This window comes from Colius striatus, chromosome 9 (genome assembly GCF_028858725.1).
Source record: "Colius striatus isolate bColStr4 chromosome 9, bColStr4.1.hap1, whole genome shotgun sequence".
NCBI lineage: Eukaryota > Metazoa > Chordata > Aves > Coliiformes > Coliidae > Colius > Colius striatus.
The window spans coordinates 21,047,222-21,070,671 of record NC_084767.1 but is presented as its reverse complement, the minus strand read 5'-3'; the positions used below and the strand labels follow the sequence as shown (position 1 = coordinate 21,070,671).

The window sequence follows — 23,450 nt, the reverse complement described above, 5'->3', positions numbered from 1 at the left end:
CTGAACTTTACTGGCTGTAAGATTTGAGAGTCCATTCCAGTACTGAATGTTTAGGTGGAACGCTTTTGGTGTGCTTCTGTTGTTAATATTTACTAAAGGTTTCCATCGTTAGGCATTGGTTCTTGAAGTAATCTCTAGTTTGATTCCAGTGACAGAAAAGCAACTCTAATTGGTTCAGAAGTTGTCATTCATAACAGTGCAAAGAAAGAATGTAAAGAGTTACAGTGCTCTGTTGTTGTTAAAGTGAGTAGCAGTGAGGGACAACTCATATCAAGGCTGGAATACTTCTGATGAGATGTATGTAGAAAAGGCTTTAAATCTCCAGTGACCTCCCTTGAAAAAAGGCCAGGAAACATCTGTGCATGATGTACAAGTTTCTGGGTGCCGTTATCTCGTGCTGCCCCATCTGACTCCTGTGCTGTCAGGATGCTGATGCCTCTTCGCTAACACTGCGTATTATCATTCCTTTCCTTCTCAGACTGTGCTGAAGATGGTGTATGAGGAGAGCCGGAAAATACTGGCTTTGTCAGAACGTCCCTTTGGTTTGAGGGACCTGAGAAATGTTCCTGAGCCCAGAACAGCGGTGGAGGGGTGGCAAAAGGAGGGTTTAGCCTTGCTGGACGCTATGCAGTCGCTGAAAGATTACCTCAGGAAGGTGGCAGAGAGAGGAGACAAGGTATGACAACAAAAAAATATCCTTTAAAGCAAGGTGACTAGTTTTCTAAATATAGAAATGTATAGTGAAGGGGGAGTGTGTGTGTATCTGAGGAGCAAGGGACTCTCTGAGATTTGAGCAGGCCTCTTGAAATACCTTTTGTCTTCTAAAATTAACAAGTAGGTAAACCCTTCCACAGCAATGATATGAGAAAGTGTGGGTTAGACATTGAGAGATGCCTTTTTGTTTTCCTTTTAACAGGAATTTTCAGGTATTGCTGCTGACTGGAGAGGAGAACTTCTGCAAGCAGTGCAGAGCGTGTTTGAGAAAGAGAGGAATGTGCTGCAAATTGACTTGAAGTCACACTTCTCCAATCCTGGGTCTGGTGATGAGGGTTCATTAATGGAAAAACTGGAGTATATCATGAGACAACAAGTAAGAAAACCTCTTAAAGGATTGCGCTCATCACAGAATGGTAGAGGTTGGAAGAAACCTCTAGAGATCATCTAGTCTAATGCCCTGCTGAAGCAGGTTCTCCTCGATCAGGGGGCACAGGAACACATCCAGCGGGGTTTGGAAACCTCCAGAGAAGGAGACTCCATGCCCTCCCTGGGCAGCCTGTGCCAGGGCTCCCTCATCCTCACAGTAAAATAGTTTCTTGTGTTCTACCTTCTTTCCATTACCCACTGTCCTGTCACCTGAGACAACAGAAAAAAGTACTGTTCCATCCCCTTGACAAACACATTTTTAAGTGTTTAACTTTTAAGTCTTAATGAGATCCCCTCTCAGCCTTCTCTTTTCTAGACTGAACAGTCGCAGGGCTCGCAGCCTTTCCTCATAAGAAAGATTTTTCCAGTCCCCTGATCATCTTGGTAGTCCTATGTTGGACTCTCTCCAGGAGTTCCTTGTCCCTCTCGAGCTGGGGATGCCAGAAATGGATGCAGGGCTCCCTCGACTTGCTGGCCACACTCTTTTTGATGCCTCCCCAGAATGCTATTGGCCGTCTTGGCCACAAGGGCACATTGCTGGCTCATGTTTAGTCTGCTGCCCACCAGTACTCCCAGGTCACTCTCTGCAGAGCTGCTCTCCAGCAGGTCACCCCCAGCCTGTACTGGCACAGGGGATTGTTTCTCCCCAGAGACCCTACTCTGCACTTGCCCTTGTTGAACCTCATGAAGTTCCTCTCTTCTCATAAATCACTTCACAGAATGGGTTGGAAGGGACCTGGAAAGATCATCTAGTTCAACTCTCCTGCCAGAGCAGGACCACCTACAGTAGGTCACACAGGAACTCATCCAGGTGGGTTTTGAATGTCCCCAGAGAAGGAGACTCAACAACCCATCTGGGCAGCCCCTTCCAGTGCTCCCTCACCCTCACAGTGAAGAAGTTTTTCTTTGTTTCTTCGGAACCTCTTATGTTCCAGCTTGTACCTGTTGCTCCTTGTCCTATCATTGGACATCACTGAGAAGAGCCTGGCTCCATCCTCCTGACACCCACCCTTTATGTATTTGTAAACGTTCAACCCTCAGTCTCTTCTTCTCTAAGCTAAAGAGCCCCAGCTCCCTCAGCCTTTCATCAGGAGGGAGATGCTCCACTCTCTTCATCATCTTACTGGCCCTGCACTGAACTCACTGCCACAGCTCCCTGTCCTTCTTGAACTGAGGGGCCCAGAACTGGACACACTATTCCAGATGCAGTCTCATGAGGGCAGAGTAGAGGAGGGGGAGGAGAACCTCTCTCCACCTACTGCCCACAGCCCTTCTAATACAGCCCAGGGTGCCAATGGCCTTGTTGGCCACATTGCTGGCTTATGCTCATCCTGCTGTCCACCTGGGCCCCCAGGTCCCTTTCCCCTGTACTACTCTCTTAACAGTTCCCAACCTGTACTGGTACATGGGGTTAGTCTTTCCCAGGTGCAAGACTCTTAAGATTGTTACAATTCTATTACTTCCATTGTTAAGTCTTCTGTTATGTGGGATCAATGAGATTTTATAGTCCATGTTTTGGTACCATTTTTCTCAAAGTTTGTATACCATGTCACAAAGCCTGTTGATTATTTTAGCTGCCATCCAGAAATATTGTGACAGTGAAAAGGAGGGGCAGAATTCTATCTAGAGCTTCACAGATCCCTCTTGCAAAGGGCATATATTGAGCTTAGTCTGAATCTGGAATTTTTTGCTGATAATATTTTAGGTTCCAGACAGATGGTTTGTAGTGGCTACTATGTCTAAATTATTATTCTACTTGGAAGCCAGTGAAGTGGTTTTTTTCTCTGTTACTTAATGTTAGTCTTTTGCATGAATATGAAACGAGAACTTTGTAACTTGAAGTGCCTCTGTATCAAATATGTACTACTCTAGGGTTTACCTTTGTAGAAAACATGGGAGTAGCTTTGTAGATTCAACAGGACTTGGCTCATTTGCAGGAGGAACAGAGGCAGATGGTTGTAGAGCACCTTTTCTCCTCAGACCGGAATAGCTTGCTCTCTGAAATCCAGGACCTCCAAGCTCAGCTACGCATGACACATCTTCAGAACCAGGAGAAGCTGCAGCAGTTACAGGAAACACTCACCAATGTGGAAGATCACGGGAGCAAACAAGAACACCACCTTCGGAGGAAAGGTAATCACCAAGTCCTACAATATCAAGGGCAAAAAAAGACTGTTTTGCAAAGAAGCAGCTGCTGTATGGTTCTTCAGTTTTACTAATGCACTTAGGTTTCCTACAATTTTAGTGATGGAAGGAATTCCACTTTCTAATACTAGTTGAGAAAAATCTATCGAAAGTAAAAGAGATGCTTTAAAATAAAGCAATAGGACTGAAGGGTGAATCTGTTAAATAGTGCATAGGTGCAGGAAACCCATCAAGGATAGTAAAATACCCTGTTGTTTTTTCAGGAAATTCTTATGCACACACATCTATACGTTTGCTAGTAAATGGATGAATTTGTTTAATGGGGTTGAGTCCCTTACTAACAGGTTATTGCTAATGATCTTTCCTATTCTTCTCCCTTCAACTGGCCCGTTGGCAGCAGAGCTGTAGATCTTTCTTGTGGATCTTTCTGCTGAATCAGATCATATTTGAAAAGAAATGTCCCCAGATAAGAACATTTTAGCACAGCTGGATTTCTTTCCCTGATTTGAACCAGTGTAACTGATAACATGTATTACAGAGAACTTAACAATATAAATGTTAACATTTTCTTGTTCTAGTTGAATTACTAGAATACAAGCTTCAGCAGGAAAAATCTGTCATAAGTGACTTGCACAGCACCCTGTCTGAGGAGCAGAAGAGAGCCTCCGAAACACGTGATCTCTTGAGTCAAGAAAAAGCAGCCCTGAAGTCAGAGCTTTACGAAAGGAAGCAAGAGAATGAAAGGCTGCAGAAATCCCTAGAAGAGCTTCAGAAGGAAATAAACCAGTTACGGTGAGAAGTGGATTTCATCATTTCACTTATCAACAGATCTGAAAGGGCTTTATACTAATTGGATCCACAAATGGCTTAGCACTTGGAAACAGGGATGAAAACTAACCTCACTTTTCATAGATGTGTTAATTTTTCTTTACTAACTGGTTAAATTCATTTATTCCTCCATTGGAGAGTGTGTATTTATCTCTTCTGTAGCCTTGAGTGAGAAGGTTGTGCAAACAAGTGCATATTGTATGATATCATTGAAAGTGACCAGACCACATCCCTGAATCCCAGTTTTGCCTCAGTCTTTTGGTTGGTACTTCTGTTTGGCTGTCATCTTGTGTGTGGCAATTTCTTCCCCCTTCCCCCTTATTCCTAGTGTATGCCAACATTTTTCTTTCCTCTCCCAGGACAACAGTTTTGATCTCCCAGGATAGTTAACTTCTCTCTATCTCTTGTTACTAAATAGAGCAATTCCAACTTTGCTTACAGGGAGGTAAATGTTTTCAGATGTGAAGTAGTTACGACTTGAAAACTGGCCCTCTTTAGAAAGAGCAGAGGTCATCTTAAAACAATGCATCAATAGACCAAATCCCAGAAAGTAACCCAAAATGTCTGTGCTTGAGTTGCTGGGGAAGGATGTTCTGTTCTGAACACAGATAGAAGTGTCGTTTTGAACTTTTCAGCTTTGAATTGGAAAAAAAAGAGAAAGATTTGGCAGCTGCACTTGAAGACTTGCAGACTGAACATCTGAAGGAAACAGAGCTACAGGGTTTGCTGGAAGAACAACAGCTTCAGCATAAGAAAGCAGAAGATGAAAAGGCAAAGACCTTGGAGGTAATGCCCCACATCTCAATGGTGCTGTTCACTGTGCTCTTCCTCACAGACGGTATTTTTTGTTTAACAACTATTTTTCACACCCCCACCCCCCACTAAACTTCTACTGAATATGCATAGATGTTGTGTTATTGTGTTATTTTCACAGAATATGTGAAAATTGTATTGTATATTGTGTTATTTTCACAGAATTAAAGCTTTCAGTTCACCTCCTTAATCGCTCATAAGTAAAAGTTGTATGCCTTCTCTTCCTTTGCTCCATATCCTGTGGGTGTTTCTGGAGCGCTTGCAGTGCAGGGAACCAGACTCTGCAGTTGTGTAACTACACCCTTTATTGCAGAGCAAATGTGCTGTGGGGATATGGTGTGCATTTGTTCAACTGGAATTATAAATAAACCTCCAATGATACATATGTTTGGCAGAGAGTAACTGGAGCTTTTCCAATATAACATGTCTTTTTGGAGGTTAACCAAAGTCTTTTTGTTCCCTTTCTTCTAAATTGAACAGAAAATAGATGAACAACTTTCTTTCTGATGCTGTGGTAGCAATGACTCAGTTCTTGTAAAAAGCCTACAATGACTGGAAAAGGAGTAAACCTTTTTTAAACTTAAAAACCAAAACCTAACTGTGATGGGCAGCTCCAAACCAATCACAGTTACATGCTTTAAGTGAGGAAACACACAATTCTGACCCTATTTCCTTGTGGTCTGGCCTCTTACGTCATCCTCCTAGGTGTTTAAGTTTGTGGGTGGCTTTTGTTTGTTGGGATTTTTGGTCTAATGTGGTAGGATATGATGCCATCATCCTCTGTCTTTAAAGACAACAGCTCGTGCAGGGAAGGCAGGGACCATCTTAGCCAAGGCAAAGGAAAGTGCTTTGCCAAGGGATGAAACCATTCACAGGTCATGTTGCTGCAGCTTTGCATCCTCACATCCCCCCTTGAAGCCCTACTAAGGGAAGCTGATCAGTCTGCCTTGTTTGCTTTAAATGAATGGACTGTGAAATTTTGGATTTTTGTTTCTTTTTAAGTCAACATGGGTTATTTCTGCTTCAGATGCTGCTTGTTAGAAGGTGACTGAGAGATGTAAACAGTAGTGATTTCCTAAGGAGGGTCTTGCCAAGAAAAAGTAACATGCTGGAAGATGTTTTAATGTGGTAGTCTTTGGTTTTGTTACTTGGTGCAATGTTGCTAACGAGGATGCTCCCAGCACTTGAAATTACAAAATTCAACGTGTAATTTTCAATGGAGCTTTTCCATACCCAAATTACTCCGGTTTCGACTTGAATTGCTTCCTGGATACGACAAGAGGTTGAAAACTGCCATCTGCCATTGTGTTTGTGCTAGTCTCTTAACATATGCCTTTCCGTTTTGACAGGAGCTGCAGGCTGCCCTGGAGCTGCAGGCAGTGCAGAAGAAGCAGCTGGCTGTGTCCTTGGAGCACGAGCAAGCGGTGAACGAGAATCTACGCAAGGAACTTCAGATCGAGCAGTCCCGCTGTGCAGCGCTGCTGTCCCAGGAACAGGCCAAACTGTTGGACCTACAGAGAAACTTAGACACTGAGAAAAATCGTTCGTTGGAGCTCCTGAATTCTTTGAATCATGAACGCATTTTGACAGAACAGTTGAGCATGAGACTGAAAGAAGGTGCTTCTTGCCAGCACAGGGAATCGCTGCTGGAGCAGGGTTTTGTTCGAGAGCTGCAAGCCCAGCTAGAAGAGGAGAGGTCCCGAACTATGGAGCTTGCTGCCATCATTGAGAAAACGCATCAGAAGGCCATTCGTTCCAAAAGGCAGCTAGAGGCTGAGATGCAGATGTGCTGCGAAGAATCCCAGAAAGAGAGGGAGGTCAGTGAGAAATTGCGAGCTACGCTGGAATCGCTTCAGCATCAGAAGCAAGAGGTAATCCGTTCCTTAGAGGCCCAGAAGGAGAGAGAGGCGAGGCTGAAAGCTGACTGGGAACAACTGCAGTCCCTCTTCAAGACGATGCAAGAGCAAGATAAAAGCAAGAAAGAAGAGAGAGAGCAAAGACAGCAGCAACAGACAGCCCTCGAGAAAGAGGAGGACAAGCAGAGAGATCAAGAGAGACTGGTGAGAATGCATCTGCAAGCTTTGCCTTGTATTGAGATAGCCCAAGCTGGAACTTGACCCTGTGAATGGTGTTCTTTAATTGAAAGCTTTTCTTCCCTTAAACAAAGCTTCTGAAAACCACTTCAGATGAGCTCTTTTCCTGCGTTTCTCGAACAAAGCTGTGCTATCTGGATTTACTCTTGCCAAAAGTTGATCTTTATGCCCTAATCTAAGCTGGGAATTGCTGGTGGAGAAGAATATGGCTTAAATGAAGAGTGGAACCAAACTAGGTTTCATGTCATTGCCCTTAATTTGAGCCAGGCTCCTATAGTATCAGTATCAATTTCACTCTTTTTGTTTCTCAGTCCTCCACTTTCATGAGGTGAAAAGGGAGGCTTTGCAGGCTCTCTGGAGATGTGTCAGTCACCACTTCTGGAAATGGATGGAGAAAATGCCCACTCCAGAGCCATTAAATAGCTTCCTGGTGGCCCTGGAAGGCAGCACAGTGTAAGCCTTCTCCTGAAAGGGCTCTGAGTTAAGGAACACCAAGATGGATATGCTAGTTAGGTGTAATGATTTTATTTGAAGTGTGTGCTTATAAAAAAACAAAAGCAAAAACCACTTATATGTGAGTACATGTGTATGTATGTTTGTGTGTATATAAGATGTAATTAACTACTACTTACTCTGTTCAAATAGCAAAACTTGGAACAGCAACACCAGAGGGATGAACAAAGAATTAAAGAGCTGCAGGAAATACTGGCAATATTAGAAGAAAGAGAAAGAAGTCTCCCATTTCTAAACCACCAGCAAGAACTGTTGTGTACCTCAGACAAAGATCAAAATGCCAAACAGGCCACAACAAAAGAAACAGAAAAATCGCATTTGCAACAGCAGCAACATCAGCTGGAGAAGATAAGACAGCAGTTGCTTTTTGTAGCTGTGCAGCTGAATGAGGTCATATATAAAACTGTAGATAAGTGAGTAGTTGTTGATAAAATAGTAGTTCTCTTTCCACTCTGCTTCTGAATTTGGGTGGGTCATGGCTGAGGGCCTGTGCTGAGGGGAGTGAGTAGTGTATTTCCTTACATGATAAACCGTGGTTTGGTGGCAGCAGCAGGCTCGGTGGTTGTCATCGCGCTGTGGCCATCACCGTTAAAAGTTTGTGTGCCTGTGTTTGAACCAGATCTGTGAAAGGGCCCTGCTCAAAAAGAATGACTCCAGAAAAAAAACCCTACTGGAAAGAGTAATTTGGTAGTTTAGCAACTGCAGCAGTCTGATTAGAGAGCAATCAAAACACCAGGTTAATCAGCACCTCTGCATGTTTAGAATGGGAAACTCCACTGAGCATGGTGGGAAAAAGCTGGGAGTCAGGAATGAGCGGTGATTTCTTTGGCACACAGGAAAATACTAGTGATGTTTTGCTGCAGCCTGAATTTGCATGATAGAATTTCAGACATATAAAATACAGACTTTGGGATAAATCCTGTCCTATTTAGAAATTTGACTCTTAAAAATTAACAGAACTTGCTAATTTCTGTGAGTATTCAAAGTGTTTTGTGTGGTGAGTAGTGCAGCCACAAAACTCAAAGGTCATCCTGTGGGGAAGAGGAATTTAATGTATGTTAACATTACAAGGAATCAACCTGAGACTGAGAAAGTATTTCTATTTAACAGAACAGTTAGCAGTCAGTCCGCATCGAGTGATGAAGCTGTCGCCTCTTTACTGCAAACATTAAAGGAGCTGAAATCACATTTATTATCTCCTCCTGCATCTCAGGTAAGGAAAACAGCACATATTTGTTCATTATCAGTAAGTTGTTTGGTGGTCTTTGGGTTGCAGTACACACTTAAGTTGATTAATTCAATTTATTTCCTCCTTCCTCTTCCTTTTTTGGTAAAACATTCTGAGGAAAACTGTGCTTTGCCTTGGAGATAAAAAAATATGTACTCTTGTACTCATGCTCTCATTCTATGAAAATATTTTGGTATCAGACTCTTGTTTGGGTTTTTTTGTTGTATTGCAGAGTCTGCTTCTGACAGCATTTTTTCTTTTTAGACATGTCATGTGTGTGCAGGTACCAGACCTGGGGGTGTGTTGCCGCCGCTTATGCGGGCATACAGAGACAGTGTGCTTGCAGGAAATTGTCAAGTAACTTTCAAGCCATGCAAGGGTGGCTTGTCATCTCAGGAGGGGTGTCTGACAGGTGTTGGCAGCATCACAAATGTTTTATACAAGGATGATCAAAGACTGAGCTCAGGTCTATTCATTCAAAATACATCGTAAAAAGAGAGCTTTTGGATTCTATCTTATTCAGCAGCTCACTTTGCCCTATCATTTATCTCTCTCATAGTAAAGAAAGATCCTCAACCACATTTCAGCCAATATGTTGGGATTTAGGGTTAATTAACAGTCTTGGCTCTGATTTGATTCAGCCTCTCTGCATTCCTTCACTTGCTTGATAGCAGATCCCTGGAAAACACCCCATTGTACAAGAGTCCTGGCTATCTGGTACCTGAAGAGGCCAATGTAACTTGGGTTGTTCTCCTGTGCCCTGTAGTCTGGCCTTATGTTGTGGTTTGGCCCAGTCAACAATGAAGCACCATGACAGTCTCTCGCTTGGTGCCCCCCATTCACCTCCACCCTCATTAGGATGGCAGAGGCCCCAGTGAGATGGGAGTAAAAATATAAGTAAGGTTGTTGTGGATTAAGACAAGGGCAGGGAGGGCTCACTGCCAATCACAGTTCTGGGCAAAACAGACTCAAGTACTCGACTTAGGAGACTAGGAAAGTTTATTCTACTACCTACAAGAAACAGAACAGAACAAAAAGCAAAAAGGGAGTAGGATGATGAGAAAATTCCAACCAGCACTTTAGGATCTCCTTCCTCCATCCCTCACTGCCCCTGGCTCAGGGTTCTTAGCAAAATGAGTCACTGCCCCTGATACAAGATCATTATCAAAATGAGTCTCTACCCTTGATACAGAGTCTTAAACAGAATACAAACAAATCCCAGCTTCACCAGTCCTCTCTGTAGAATGCAGGGGAGTCTCTGCTCCAGCACACCTCCTCCTCTCTTCCCTCACTGACTTTGGAGTCCGCATAGTTGTTTCTCTCACTCTTCCCACTCCTTGCACCACCACCAGCTGGAGAAGAAGGAGGGATAGAAGAAGGAAGAAACAGGAAAAAGCCTCCTCTTCTGGCTTCTTAAAAAGTGATTGTGGAGGCGTCCAATTGGCTCAGACCCAGAAGTGGATCTGGCTCAGAGCTCAGGAGATTTTCGAGCAACTTCTTACGGGAGTCATCTCTACAGCCCCTTCCACTTTACCAGAAATGGCTGTCATGTCAAACCATGACACCTGACATAGGATGCACAGGATTGGCACAGTGTGAGCTCTCCTTGCATCTGATTGCTTACAAATGCAATCAGTATTTTCAGTCTCCTTCTTCTATGGTGCTGAACCGCATCTTCTGGAGACCAAAGAAATATACTGCTGTGACCTCCTTGAGTTGCAATAAATTAGGGATGAGTAGACAGGGAAACTGGGAAAATACCAGAATGAAAAATCTGTGCCAAAGACTACATCTAGACTCTTGCATCTAGTTTTGGGCTCCCCAGCTCAAGAGAGACAGGGAACTGCTGGAGAGAGTCCAGCGCAGGGTCACCAAGATGATCAGGGGACTGGTGCATCTCTCTGATGAGAAAAGGCAGCAGGAACTGGGGCTGTTTAGCCTGAAGAAGAGAAGACTGAGAGGAGACCTCATCAATGCTCATAAATACTTAAAGGGCAGGTGTTGAGAGGATGGGGCCAGTCTTTTTTTCTGTGGTGGCCAGTGACACGGGTAACAGGCACAAGCTGGAACACAGGAAGTTCCACTGGAACATGAGAAGAAACCTCTTTGACATTTGGGTGAGTGTACCCTGTTACAGGCTGCCCAGGGAGGGTGTGGAGTCTCCTTCTCTGGAGGTTTCCAAACCCACCTGGATGTGTTCCTGTGTGAACCTATTTTAGCAGGGGGTTGGACTGGATGAGCTCTAGAGGTTCCTTCCAGTCCCTGCCATTGTGTGAAAATGGAGTCAACTGGTTGGTCAAATGCCAAGTGGTGCAGTAGAAATCAAGTGTGTAGATGGATCATGTAGAACTGCTTCAGATATTACAGGGATCTGTGCCTTCAAACTGAGCTTATGTAGGTCAGTGAAATGCCTGGGACGTTTGGACCATAGACCTTACTGGGGTGCTTGCTTGGTGAGGAGGCTGATATAAAGCAGCTTCCCTCCACTTCAGTATGACGCAGGTGGGTTTTGTTTCTCATCTTTGAACTATTTTTAATAATATTTCCCTGAAGAGTATTTTCTATCCAAAGTCCTTATCTCTGCTGTCAAAATGCTCTTCTGGCCCATCTCTATGTGTGATGCAGCACGAGGGCCAGCCAGTAAAAGCCCTGTGTAGAGAAATGCTTGCTTAGTATATCTGCCTTCAGTATGAAAAACCTGAAACTGTATAGACCATCTGTGAATTAGGTAATAGGTACAGAGCAAAAGTTTAACTTGAACAGAAATAAATACCTAATTGCAAAACAATACTGAAGGTAGTGTTACATTCCTGAAGCGTTGTTTTAAACTACTATTAATGTGCTGAGAAGTGGAGAATCTTTGCTTTCTGAAAGAAAGAAGTTGCCAAGTCCAGCGGGAGGGAGGTAGATTATGTGCTGTGAGGGTACAGACAGCATTGGAATCCCCATTTGTTGCTGTATATATTGCAGGCAGTAAAAAGACTTAGATGGCTGTGGATTATTAAACTTTACTATATAAGGTTTTTTCCCTTGTCAAGTTGTGCTCTTTGGTGAAGACAAATGGAAATGGCACATGTTAGAGAACTGAGGTATTCATAAAACATTTCTGCTGTAAAAGTTCAAACTCCGAATAAGGTTGTACTGAAATAAGTTGTCAGGAGAAACTGGGGTCAGTTGTGTGCACTGGCTCCTCTCACATACAGATGTCATTTCATGGGAGGAAATACAGACCTTCTGTTTCTCCGTGGTCTGCACATCATGCACAAACTTAACTGTTGACCATCAAACTGATAGTCGATACAAAGAGGGTTATGAAGGTAGAACTTTAAGAAAGAGCTTGGCCACAAGTCATGGGTCTCATTCTTACACGAAATGACTTATCACAAACATGACTTTCTCAGAAATGAATGTGATTTTTCACAATTTACTTCTCTAGATGCTTCACAAGATGTTTTAATGCACACATCTACAGAGAGATCTTCTTTCACTATGCTGCCTGTGAATATGGAAGAAAGATGGTTTGTTTCCAGATGTTTGGGAGCCTCTCTGTTGAAGTGAATAGGACTCCCATAAAGCAATCAGAGAGATCATTAGAGAAGGAGTACCTTGATTAACAATTAATCTGGTCCTTCCTAAGAAAGGCTGTTTGTGTGCTACTGTTTCCCATCCTACTGCTTAACACCCAAATGCCACTGCTGATTTTCAGACTCATTGTTTTCATGTTTAGTTTATGTTTATTATTTTCATGTTAGTCCCCATAAAGCTGGGCTATTGTTCAGTTTGAGAGGTTTGGCTGTGGAAGTCATGTGCAAAAACCATCCCAGCACACATCTTTTGGATTTCTTTCTTAGCTCAGATCTACGGATGATCCCAACTCTGCTAGAGAACTGGAAAGAGAGGCTTGGCAGCGTGAGAGAAGCATTTTGCAGAGTGCACTGAAACAGGCTGAATCTCAGCTGGCTAAAGCAACTGTTGAAACTGAAAACAAACCAGTGGCAGAGACTTCCAGTCCTAAGGTAAAACGGGCTGCCTGGAGCCTGGGGAGTGAGCAATGCAGTACTCATGGGCGTGTCATTTAAACCCTTGACGCTTAGTTTGCTTTTGCTGTCTTGTCAACTCAAGATCATAAAAACCTCTGAAGAGTTCAATCCTTGATAGTATTGTTCTTGGGCATTGCCCAAGGGATTAATATCACCTGTAGAACCGTTAATTTAGGTTTTGGTTGGTTGTTTGCTTTGTTTCTTTAAAAATAAATAAGATACAAGTTGCAGAGGAGCCAGGAAGTATACAGCTCAGATTACTGGGGATGTAAGCATCTGTCAGATTATGGCATTTAACTTTCACTTATTGCTGTTATCTCAAATTTGCTATTTTAAAAAGTGATTTTGGAGACAGTTTTATAAACTACATATTGGATTAGGGACACTTTCTCCACGTGTCCCTCATCAGAAAAGCTTATTTGTAACTTTCTTGGTGTTAAGACAGGAACTTGCACCTAAAGAAACCTTTCTACTCTCAAATGAGACATGTATTCAGATTTCTTGTCAAAGCACAAAGATATTAAACATGCACTTTTTTTTACTTTTTTTTTTCCATTTTCTTCTCATTCTTCTAATACATTGGATTGGAATCAGGTCAGATGGGCCCTTATCTCAATGTGTTTTCTGGTTAATATTTATTTAAAGCAGATGCTATTTTATTTGTCAGAGTTAAAACTGCTGTAGAGTTTTGGGCATGCCAGTTTTGATTTGAAGCATTGAGGAGACTGAAGATAGTCTGCCACTCCAAGCTCAGGGCCTTTTAGCTGGAGACAGACTTGTTCCAGCTGCCCATGTGTCCACAGAATGTATGTTTGACATGAAGACAGTTGCATTGTGGCTGGATTTTTTGCACCTCAGCCAGTTCCATGCCAAGATTTTCTAGCCTAGCCAAGACTTCAGAGACGTACAGACTTGGTACAAGCCTCCAGGTATGGTGTCCAAACTGTCAGGGTGTAGTACCGCACTTTGCACCAAAATTGGCCAAGTCACAGAGAGTGTTACGGAAATACTTGTGCAAAATTTCATTTGAGAGAGAAATGTCCACTGCTTCCATACTTCATAATTATTAAAGAGCTTCAGCTAACTCTGGGCTTTCTGTAGCTAAATCATACCAGAACTGAACCCCTCTTCTTGGTTTTTTGTTTCTTCAGTTGCAGAAATTATACCGGAAGTACCTTAGAGCAGAGAGCTTCAGAAAGGCTCTAGTTTATCAGAAGAAATACCTCTTGCTACTTCTGGGCGGATTCCAGGACTGTGAGCAAGCAACCCTCTCTCTAATAGCACGTATGGGAATCTACCCCTCACCTGCAGACCTGCAGCTTTCTGGATCTCGCTCCCGCCCCTTTACCAAGTTCAGATGTGCAGTCAGGGCAGTCATTGCTGTGTCAAGGTAAGGCCAAAACACTCCTTGTGTCTCATCCAAGGTGTCTGAGAAAACTTTAAAAATTGGTAGTTCCTATCTTACATCAAAATTGAGCAAAAGTGATCTCAAAAGCAAGCTCAAAGATGACTTATCACCTCTAACTCTGGCCAAGCTGCTGTTTCAGAGTCAGCACCAAGCTGGATGTGTACTAAACTAATGATTTACCAAAGGCTGCTTCAGACTTGAGAGACACCCAGCTGCAATGTCTTGAGAACCATTACAAACTGATGTCCCTCTGTGGCTGACCCTTAGCTGCTTGGACCTCCTGGATAGACTGTCCTGTGTCAGAATGTGATCATATAATCAGTGATGGTTTTCTTGTCTTGAATCCCATAGCTCGAGTTACCCTGGGTATGATTCTATTCTGTCCCTTACTATTGAATGGATTTTGTTAGCAGTACTTGTGGCAGTATGCCATCTCATAATGGCTTTTGAGTCCATCTAATGAAAAGAACTAGTTTTAAATGTAGTAGGTAGTTACTACTGAGCAATTTCCTTGCCTAGTAAAAAAGATTCCTAGCAAGTTTAAGACTTTCGGGAGATGGCATAGGATGACTTTGGGCTATTGTCTTTGATATGGGTGCTGTAATGATATCAACATCAAAGGACATGGAACAGCAGCCTCCAAATTACTCCTCTGGGACAGGAAGAGCTGCTGCAGAACTCTGGAGATCAGGGACAGAGCAGAGGAGCAGTGCCAAAATGAGCATACCTTTCCAACAGTTAGAGGCTCAGGATAAGCCCTCATTGGAAAGGCTGAGGTTGAAGAATTCTTCTTCCACTCTTGCAAGGATTGTTATGCTGTTTATATGTTGTTTAATACTTTACATACCAACAAAGAGTTTAATATTAGAATCCAGTAACCACTTATTTTTAAAATTTTGATTGTACAAACTCGTTTTGTTACTAAGGTTGAAGTTTTTGGTGAAAAAGTGGAACAAAGTTAGCAGGAAGAACACACAGAGCGAAGTCATTCCTCAAATTATAGGAGGTAACACAGGTAAGCGCTTTAGACAAGTGCATTCTTTTAATCATAATTTCTCTTTAGTGATGTGTTTTGTTTAAAAGCAAAACCCAAAGAATACCCACAGAAGTGCCAAAATCTCATTTAGCTGTTAACACAAACCTGCTTATCCATTTCCTGCACACGATGGTGACTTTACAGAGGCATTGTAAGAAATGTATCCTCCTCATCTCCCTTTATTGCAACCGTTCAAGCTGTACATCTGAGTCCTGTGTTGATAAAACTCAGCAGAGAATGATGTTTGGTAGAGTTGGAAGCTACCTGTCTTGGAAATTAGTGCCTTGAGCTATTTTTAAGGCAAGGACAAATAAAACAGCATTAAAACGCCTATGTGTAGTATCTAAGTCAGCCAGGGAATTGGTGTCACACTTGCTGGTGTCACCAGGGCGGGAAAAAGGGGCTTTAAGTGGTTCTAGAGGCTCAGAAAAGAGTTAACCCAATGTCACTTACCCAGTAACAGGTTTTTTTTCTGGAGATCACTGAGTGGTGTGACCAAAGATGACAAAGCAGAGTGGTAGGCAGGTGGCCTGATGTGTTCAGTAAGGGCCATGTTCCTCTGAGTTACTTACAGATGCCTTTAAGAATTCAAACTCACATCCTAATGCAGTACCTAGTTTCAACACTAAACAAAATTTGGATGAGATCATGCATTGTTCATTACCTGGTACTACCTAATTTTCACTGTTTTGAAGTTGCTGGAAATACTTATTTTAAAAAACACAGTAACTTCTTCCAGCAAACTACAATGGTGTGGCTCCTGTGACACTTGGATCCTGAAATGCACACTGAACTTTCTACCTCACTGCAAAATAGCATCTTGGCAGCCTCATTAAAGCATATTTCATGTTTGTTTTGTGATTTAAAGGACTTATCTGGAGGGGGTTTTCCTTTTTAATGAAAATGAAACATTCCACCACCCCCAACTCTTCACCAAACTGTTACAGATATACAGATTACAGATATACAGACTATTTTAGTTAACAACTTAACATCACAATAACTAGTTAAGCACTTGTTAATTACTTGATAATCACTTGGTAATACTTAATCAATTAGCTAAGCACTTGCAAATAGCTCAATCACTTATTGATTAAGTATTCATTTGAATCACATAAGGATCAAACTGCAAGAGTTACATACCACCCCTGATAAGGACCTGTTCAGACAAGACCCTGGTATATATTTGTTAGGTTACCTTAGCTGTTACCAAAACAAAGATACTGATATCTTTTTTTTAACCAATCAGTATGATATTGGAAATTTTATAATAGTTAGGAACCAATCAAGGTAAAGGGCAAATTAAGAGACAGACATTTTATGCATGCTTTTGTTGGCAAATGTAGTTCTTTGTTTGAACTGTATAAAAACCTTGAAAATGGTAACTAACAAGGAGGCCCAGTATGTTTGGAGGAGCTATCCCCCGTGTTTCCCAGCGCTGCATAATAACAAAGTGCCTGCTTATCTGCATTCCTGTGTAGATAAGTTTTTCGGATTGCAGATCCGTCAACAAAACCAACTGAAAAAAAATCTCTTCCTTTCTCTGAAGTTGCAGAGTGTAAGTCAACAGTAACATCTAGATATAGCAAGCCTTAGAATTTCTTGAAGAAGATATTTTGCTCTCATCAAAATATTCCCTGTGTGGACACAGCAACAGCCATTAATAAGGCAAGTCAGGAGAAAGAAAGCAATGCAAGATCTCCATTTGGAGGAAGCAGTCGTTCAACATTAAAATGTCAAACTTCTGTTAAATCCGTTTAAAACAAACAAAAAACAAACCAAAAAAGCAGTTAGATGAAGAAGGTCTATTTTAGCTGCATCTGAAAGCAAACAATTGTATTCTGCTGTGATTCTTGGGGGGGGTTCTGAATGATGCATATCTTCTGTTTCCTATTGAACACAGCCTCTGGTGCTAGGACAGAGATTCTGAGAGAGCAGCAGCCCCCCACTGCTCACCTCAGCTCGCCCCCCACCCGGGACACAGGGCTGAGCCCCAGGACCAGCTTGGCAAGATGTGGGAGCCGCTCCCCCAGATCCACCTCCTGTGTGCACAGCAGGTCAGTTGGCAAGGAGGTACTTGAACAAGAGGAGGAATTTCTTTTCTTAGATCTGGTAAACATTTTATTTCTTTCAAGGTGCTATAGGAGAATAAAGTTCCTTGTTTGCTTTAAGTGTCTGACGTTCTCGGGGAGCATTCTGAACAGTGTTTCCCAGTTTAACTTGGACAGGCTACAGGATCTACAATGGCTAACAAGTCTTGTTAGCTTGCTTCCAGGAGTGATTCTTGTTCCCTTTGCTGGCCAAGTTGGTGCATAATTTCTGAGCATCTTGTAGAAGCAGCTCCCCTTTCACTTGACAGCTCTGTGTCAGTACTAGTTGCCCTCAGATTCTGGGCACACACCTAGGATGGGAGAGAGAGAACTGCTGTTGCCATTTTTCATGAATTATGGCCAGTTCTGCACAGAACCCAGGGGTGGGATGGGTTGGATGCCACCAGTGCCATTCTCCAGAGCGCTGCTGAGACAAAGCTGCGAGCTTGGCTTGGGGGCCAGCTGGCCGGCCTTCCTGCCCTTCCCGCTCCCTGGCCTGACACTGCCTGTGGCCTCTCCTCTCCCAAGCTGGTCCTCATCTTTGGCCTTCTCCTTAAAGCAAGACTTTGCAGAAGCAGATGTGGAAAGCAGCTGTTCTCAGTCCTCTCAGCTTGGGACATGTCACTTGTTTGTTGACCTGATCACCACGTTGGAAACTTTGACCAGTTGGCAGGATTTTTCTTCACAAAGCAAAAAAGAGTAGTGAGGAAGCAGCTGTGGTGATCTAGAGGCACGCACAGATAGCAGATACACCAGAATATTTTAGTTTAACAGTGCTTGCTGATTTAGGGGACAGGACACTGCTTGTCACAAAGGACAGGTAGTGTTCTGGTATGCAGAGAGCTTTGCAAAACATTGTGGAGAGTTAGAAACCTGCAAGCATTTCTCAAAAACCTTAATTCTACCCTGTCCCATTCCTCTGCCATGGCACATACCTGGGCCTGCCCACCACAAACAGCAGCTGACAGCTTACCTGTCACGAAAAGTCGTCTGTATTGTGTGGAGCAAGGGGATTGCTAATAGTAGGCCCTGACCAGTTACTGAGCTTGACTGGGTGAGTGGTATCTCGCATCTAGATGGGCCCAAGATGGGTTATATGGTGCCTGTTGCTGCTTTTGTTTTCTGGCTGGCTCTACAGGAGGATAGGAATGACCTGCTAATCAAGAAGTGCGGGAGGAGGAATAAATCCTGACTCCAAACAGGAGTGTGTTTGCAGTGTCCTCTCTTGTGTACTTCTGCTGATATTTGAAGTTTGTGGTTGATGTTCAGAGGGTGAGCAGTGCACCATCTAAAGGGCCCTTCAGGACAGCGTTCTCCCTGCTGAGCAGGGAGTGCCTGGAGGCAGCATGTTGCCCTGCAGTCTGCAGCAGCGGTGGGTCTTTTCTTGCTTGGACTTTCCTCTGACTGCAGCTTTCTTACTTGAGGGACTTATGTTGAGCATCAGCAGAGAGAGGCTGACAGATTTTATCAATACCTTTATTTTCACTCCCTCCATACAAAGCAGCCCAGTCTGTATCAATGTAACTTTGGTGGTATGGTTTCTACTGTTGGTCTAATTTGCTTTGCACCAAATTACTGCTTACATGAATGTAACTGTATTATATTTATTTGAGAGTATGGCATGAGAGGAACAAAATAATTTGTTTCCCTTTTTAAGATTGCATCCATCCATAAGTTCAGCTTCAGAAAAGTCACTTGTGCCTGCTCAGGATCCTGAACAATCGCTAGCAGAATACATCCATCGCTTGGAGGTTATCCAGCAGAGACTGGGGGGTGCACTGCCAGGTATGAACATCCTCCTCGCCTCTCACAGCTGCTTTTTGTAAGGTTCTTCCTACAATTGCCTCCAACACTTCAAGCACAGAGAGAGTATCATTTTAATGAATAATGATAATTATTGAAGGGAGGGGGAAATGAAGGAAGAAGTGTCTGAAATGAAACCTGTTTGTGATTCATACCTAAAACTAGTCCAAGTGTGGCATTTCTCAAATTAAGCTCTTAGTGAAATTCTTCAGAAATAAGGCTGAAAAACTGGATGTGATTCTGCCCCCTTCTCCTGTTACCTGTTGTCTAAGCAGGTGTTACAGTTAAAATGAAGTTGTGTATAGAGTTAAGTTGCTATAAAGTTAGAGAACCATGGTAATAGCTGAGCAGGGCTGCCTCTGCAGCACTAACTGTACTACTTCCCTCATTTATTACCTCCTTGTAGTCCATAGCAGATTAAAGAAACAATTTGAGGGCTGGTAATGACATCCACCTAGTTCCAAGACTAATTGAAGAGCAGAAAGAATTGTAGTGGCACTTGTGTTTGCTATTTAAAACACACCTAATTTCTACACTGAAATTACTTAATCGTCTAGTTACTCGCTGACATCGTAGCTTAGTCATGTCATGGAAATTCCTTGTCCCAAGGAAGAACTTACAAACTGTCATCACATCATCCTGAAATCATCTCCTGTCACATTATTAGGTGTGTTTTCCAGCGTTTGTTTAGTTTTATGGCTGGTGTCTAAGCCTTCTCCAGTTACCAGTACTTCTGAGTTGTGAGCAGCAGGCCTCTGACTGCAGTGTCAGACGTGCCAGGCCAAAGGCAAAGTTCCCTGCCTGTCCCATGTTGCTAGCACATGTAGTGGCAGCCTCCTGCTGCCAGCCTCCCCTGCAGGGCAGGGACAGTCTCCTGCTGACGGCCTCCCCTGCAGGGCAGCCACCAAAAGGAACCAGTGCCAGGGCGGTTGCGGTACCCGGGCACACAGGGCCCAGGCTGCTGGTCCACCATGCCAGATATAGATAAACAAGTTTTGGAACCAAATCTGTCAGCTTTTTGAAAAAAGGCATTTTTTGCTTTATGCTAAATGTGGGATGTGTACTGCACAACTGGGACACCCTTAAGAGCACAACAATGATACCAGGAATTACAGAATGACATTGCAGACTTGAGAACAGTGCTGTGAGCAGAATGGTTCCCCTTTTTCTGGTGAACTTTAAAACCTCTGCTCCAGTGACAAGATCTTGTCAAGCAACAGAAGGCATCGTGAGTGATGGCAAGGGTGGGAGAGCGGAGCTGAGCAGCCGTCTCTGTGTGCAGAGGCCTGAGGCAGTGCCTGGCCTCCTCTGGGAAGCTTTGCCTCAGCAGATGCCTTAGCTCTCCAGTCAACTTTTGTATGGTTCCTAGATGGCTCATGAAAATGGCAATTGCTGGCAGTATAGCTCTTTGGAAGCTCATTGAGGACATTATGTGCTGCTAACTGTGCCCTGTTGCTTTATTACAGAAGCAGTTTTCTAATACTCATTTGTTTTATTTAAATATAGGACAAGTTCCAGGCCCATCTCTCCAGAGAAACATGAAAAAGTGATGAGAGCACTTGGGAAACCTGTACTGCGACACCCCCAAGCTCCTGCTTCCTTCCAAGTGGGTCCGTGCTGAGCAGAGGCCCTTGTTATCTCTTGTGCAACTGAATTAAGGGCAGTGCTTTTGCATCAGATTTTTATATGACTCTTTTTATTATATTTTAGTACTTAAAGAGGAAATTACTTTTCACTCAGAACAATGTTTTACATTCTCCTGTGAAAGTACTGCTAAGTTAACAGCTGAAGTGTATCGCTGTATTGTAAGTTGCAAAGAATCTCTGGTGTTTATTTTTCTATAGTGTATAGGTGGAGTCCTTGTAAAAAAAGTTATTAAAATGGCATTTTATTAGTGAATCCTTGCATTGTATGTTTATTTGTTTCCACCTTATCTATTTCCTTTTTTTGCCATTCGTAACATTGTGTTTGAGTTTTTTTTTCTGCAGGATCATTCTGACTAACAGAACAGCTAAAATACTCCCACGTAGCTGCCTGGGAATTCAGGGTTTGCTCCTCTGGTTTCACAATAAACAAATCCTCCTTCCCTCAGTCTTTCTCATCACATTCCAATTCAGTGTCAAGTCACCACTCCTTGAGCTCTCCTCAGCTACGTATGTGTAATGTATTTGGTCTGACAGAATTAATGCAGTAAAATGACATTTGTTTCTGCTTGGGAAGTCAAGTGCATGTTAGATTTCCCTCCAGTATGACCTTCACCTGTCAGACTGATGTTCCCAGCCATGAACTTGACTCAGTATCAGAGCCATAATTTCACTGCCCATTAGTGTGCCTGGCAGGAAGAGGGAAGAGTGGAGCTTTGGGGGGAAACAGCCTTGGTGTTCAGGGGAGGGTATTTCCATATTGTGCAGGTAACCTCCTGCACCTCTCCTTCAGGGTGTCCTCTCCACTCTGCTCCAGGTGATGCATCTCATTCTCTCACTGCCCTGTCACACCCAGCTGCTGGTGTGCCAGGTTGTATCTGCTGACAATCTGAATAAAGGCAGTGGGTGTCAATACACACAGGAGCAAACCCCTGCTGGAACTAGGGTGGGAGATAGGTGCCATTGGCTCCTGGAAGCTCCCTTACACGTCCTTTAGAAAGAGCTGAACAGAGCCAGGAGAGCTCTCTGTTACTGGATGCATTGGCTGCTGAGGCATCCCTAACCATCCTTACCTGCCCACCCTCGGAAGCTGAGCACTTGGCACCCCCTGAAGGGCAGGGCTCTGCCTCTGCCCAAGCCTTAGCAGGGCTTGCATTCAGCTGTACCTTCTGCATGGACCTTTTCATGACAGTCCCTTGCCTCACCTTCTCCCTGCACAGAGACCTCTTACCCTATAGGCATTGCAGTCATCCCTTTAGACAGTATCTTCTTGGGTGTTCACTGCTTCCAGAAGCACAGGCAGGACACGGGGGCAAGGAGCACGCACTGCAGCCCCCTCTTCAGAAACAAAATCTGCACAGAAGAAATCAAGCCTGTCAGGCTTTCAGAATCTGTAAGCCTGTGGCTACATTCCCATCAGCTCTCTGGTTCCCAAAGAGATAGACTTATGAAGGAAATGGAAGCACTGTAGTAGAAATGTTTCTGCCCGCTGTGGAGTGGTAACATTTTGAACAGTGTGGCTTCCTGGGTATTGGTGTGGTGTATCTGGGCCCTGGGTTGCGTGCTTGTGTAATGTGTTGACCGCTGCAGTATAGCTAAAAGAGAGCAGAGGCTGAAGCATTTTGGGACAGGGTAGGGAAAGGGTAAGAGCAAGGGCAGGAGCCAGAAGGAAAGGCAAAGCAAGGACCCGTTGTAGGCAATAGGCATAGAAAGTAGCTAATCCTCCACGTCATTTTTTTGAAGTCTACCCTGAAGGGAGGGTGAGTATTCTCCTCCTGCAGTGACCTGGAACATCTCCTAATGCAAATGTCTGCCTGCCTCACACTGTGAGCTATGCTACAGCACGCCATCGAGCTGCATTTCACAGAATGCGAACATGGTGCTGGCAAACGTGAATGCCATCCTGTCTCTTGCTGCTTAGAGACTTGCAGCCCCAAATGGCCCCCTTTTTTGCAGGCTGTAGAGTGTCACAGATGCTGGCATACTGTGTGAGGTGAACCCATGCTAATCCATGTGAAACCATGTGATTTGGGGTTTTAATACCTGTCACGTAGATGTGCAAGGAGGAGAACAGTTTATGCGATGACTTCCTCAGCAGCAAGGGGTCCCGTTTTCAGAATACATGAACTTGTCAGCCTGTCTCATTCTCGGAAGCAGGGCGCACAGGGATACCAGGTGTGGTGCCACAGACATTTTGTTCTGTGGCACTACACTCGGGAAGGGAAGGTGCAGACACTCGGGAGGGCTGGATTGCCCCTGCCCCAAGTGTGAAACCATCACAAACCTAATCACCCCAAAAGGGAGGACTCTCTTACAAAAGTAGTTGCTAGTAGAAAACTTCTCAGAGTTCTTCTTATTCTCTAGCTCCAGGAAAGCTGTTACTGGCAGACCAGTCCCTTATGGTCAGGACCACCGGCAAGGTTCCCACATCGCCCTTGTGTGAGTCTGTGGGAGGATGCAGGAATGCCAGAGGAAGATCATGCCTCGGCGTGCTGCCACATGGGCACCCGGAAAACTGAGGTTAGACTGAGATGAGCCACTGCATCAGTACAGGCTCTCTGCAGTGCCCTTCAAAGGTATCTGTCTTTAGAAAAGACACCCTTTTTTGGTTTTTTACCTTATGCAGGCGCAAGCCCCACTTGACACCCAGGCTCTGGCGTTTCCAGG

The 23,450-nt window shown here is 43.7% G+C and overlaps 1 protein-coding gene across 7 annotated transcripts in view; it reads left to right on the top strand.

The window, feature by feature from the left end:
* The window catches only part of PCNT (pericentrin), a 98,984-nt gene extending 77,964 nt beyond the window's left edge, over window positions 1–21,020 (top strand). For 6 of the 7 annotated variants that reach the window (XM_062002266.1, XM_062002263.1, XM_062002262.1 and 3 more), the window contains 14 exons: window positions 479–676; window positions 917–1,090; window positions 3,081–3,276; window positions 3,867–4,080; window positions 4,752–4,902; window positions 6,279–6,989; window positions 7,668–7,948; window positions 8,646–8,748; window positions 12,615–12,779; window positions 13,955–14,193; window positions 15,138–15,226; window positions 17,151–17,304; window positions 18,995–19,122; window positions 20,647–21,020. In XM_062002266.1, the coding sequence (XP_061858250.1) occupies window positions 479–676; window positions 917–1,090; window positions 3,081–3,276; window positions 3,867–4,080; window positions 4,752–4,902; window positions 6,279–6,989; window positions 7,668–7,948; window positions 8,646–8,748; window positions 12,615–12,779; window positions 13,955–14,193; window positions 15,138–15,226; window positions 17,151–17,304; window positions 18,995–19,122; window positions 20,647–20,690 (2,847 nt within the window). In that variant the 3' untranslated portion in view covers window positions 20,691–21,020. Of the gene's footprint in view, window positions 1–478; window positions 677–916; window positions 1,091–3,080; window positions 3,277–3,866; window positions 4,081–4,751; window positions 4,903–6,278; window positions 6,990–7,667; window positions 7,949–8,645; window positions 8,749–12,614; window positions 12,780–13,954; window positions 14,194–15,137; window positions 15,227–17,150; window positions 17,305–18,994; window positions 19,123–20,646 lie in introns of those variants that run through there. The other variant, XM_062002265.1, reaches the window with a different exon arrangement.
* The last annotated feature ends 2,430 nt before the right edge of the window (window positions 21,021–23,450 follow it).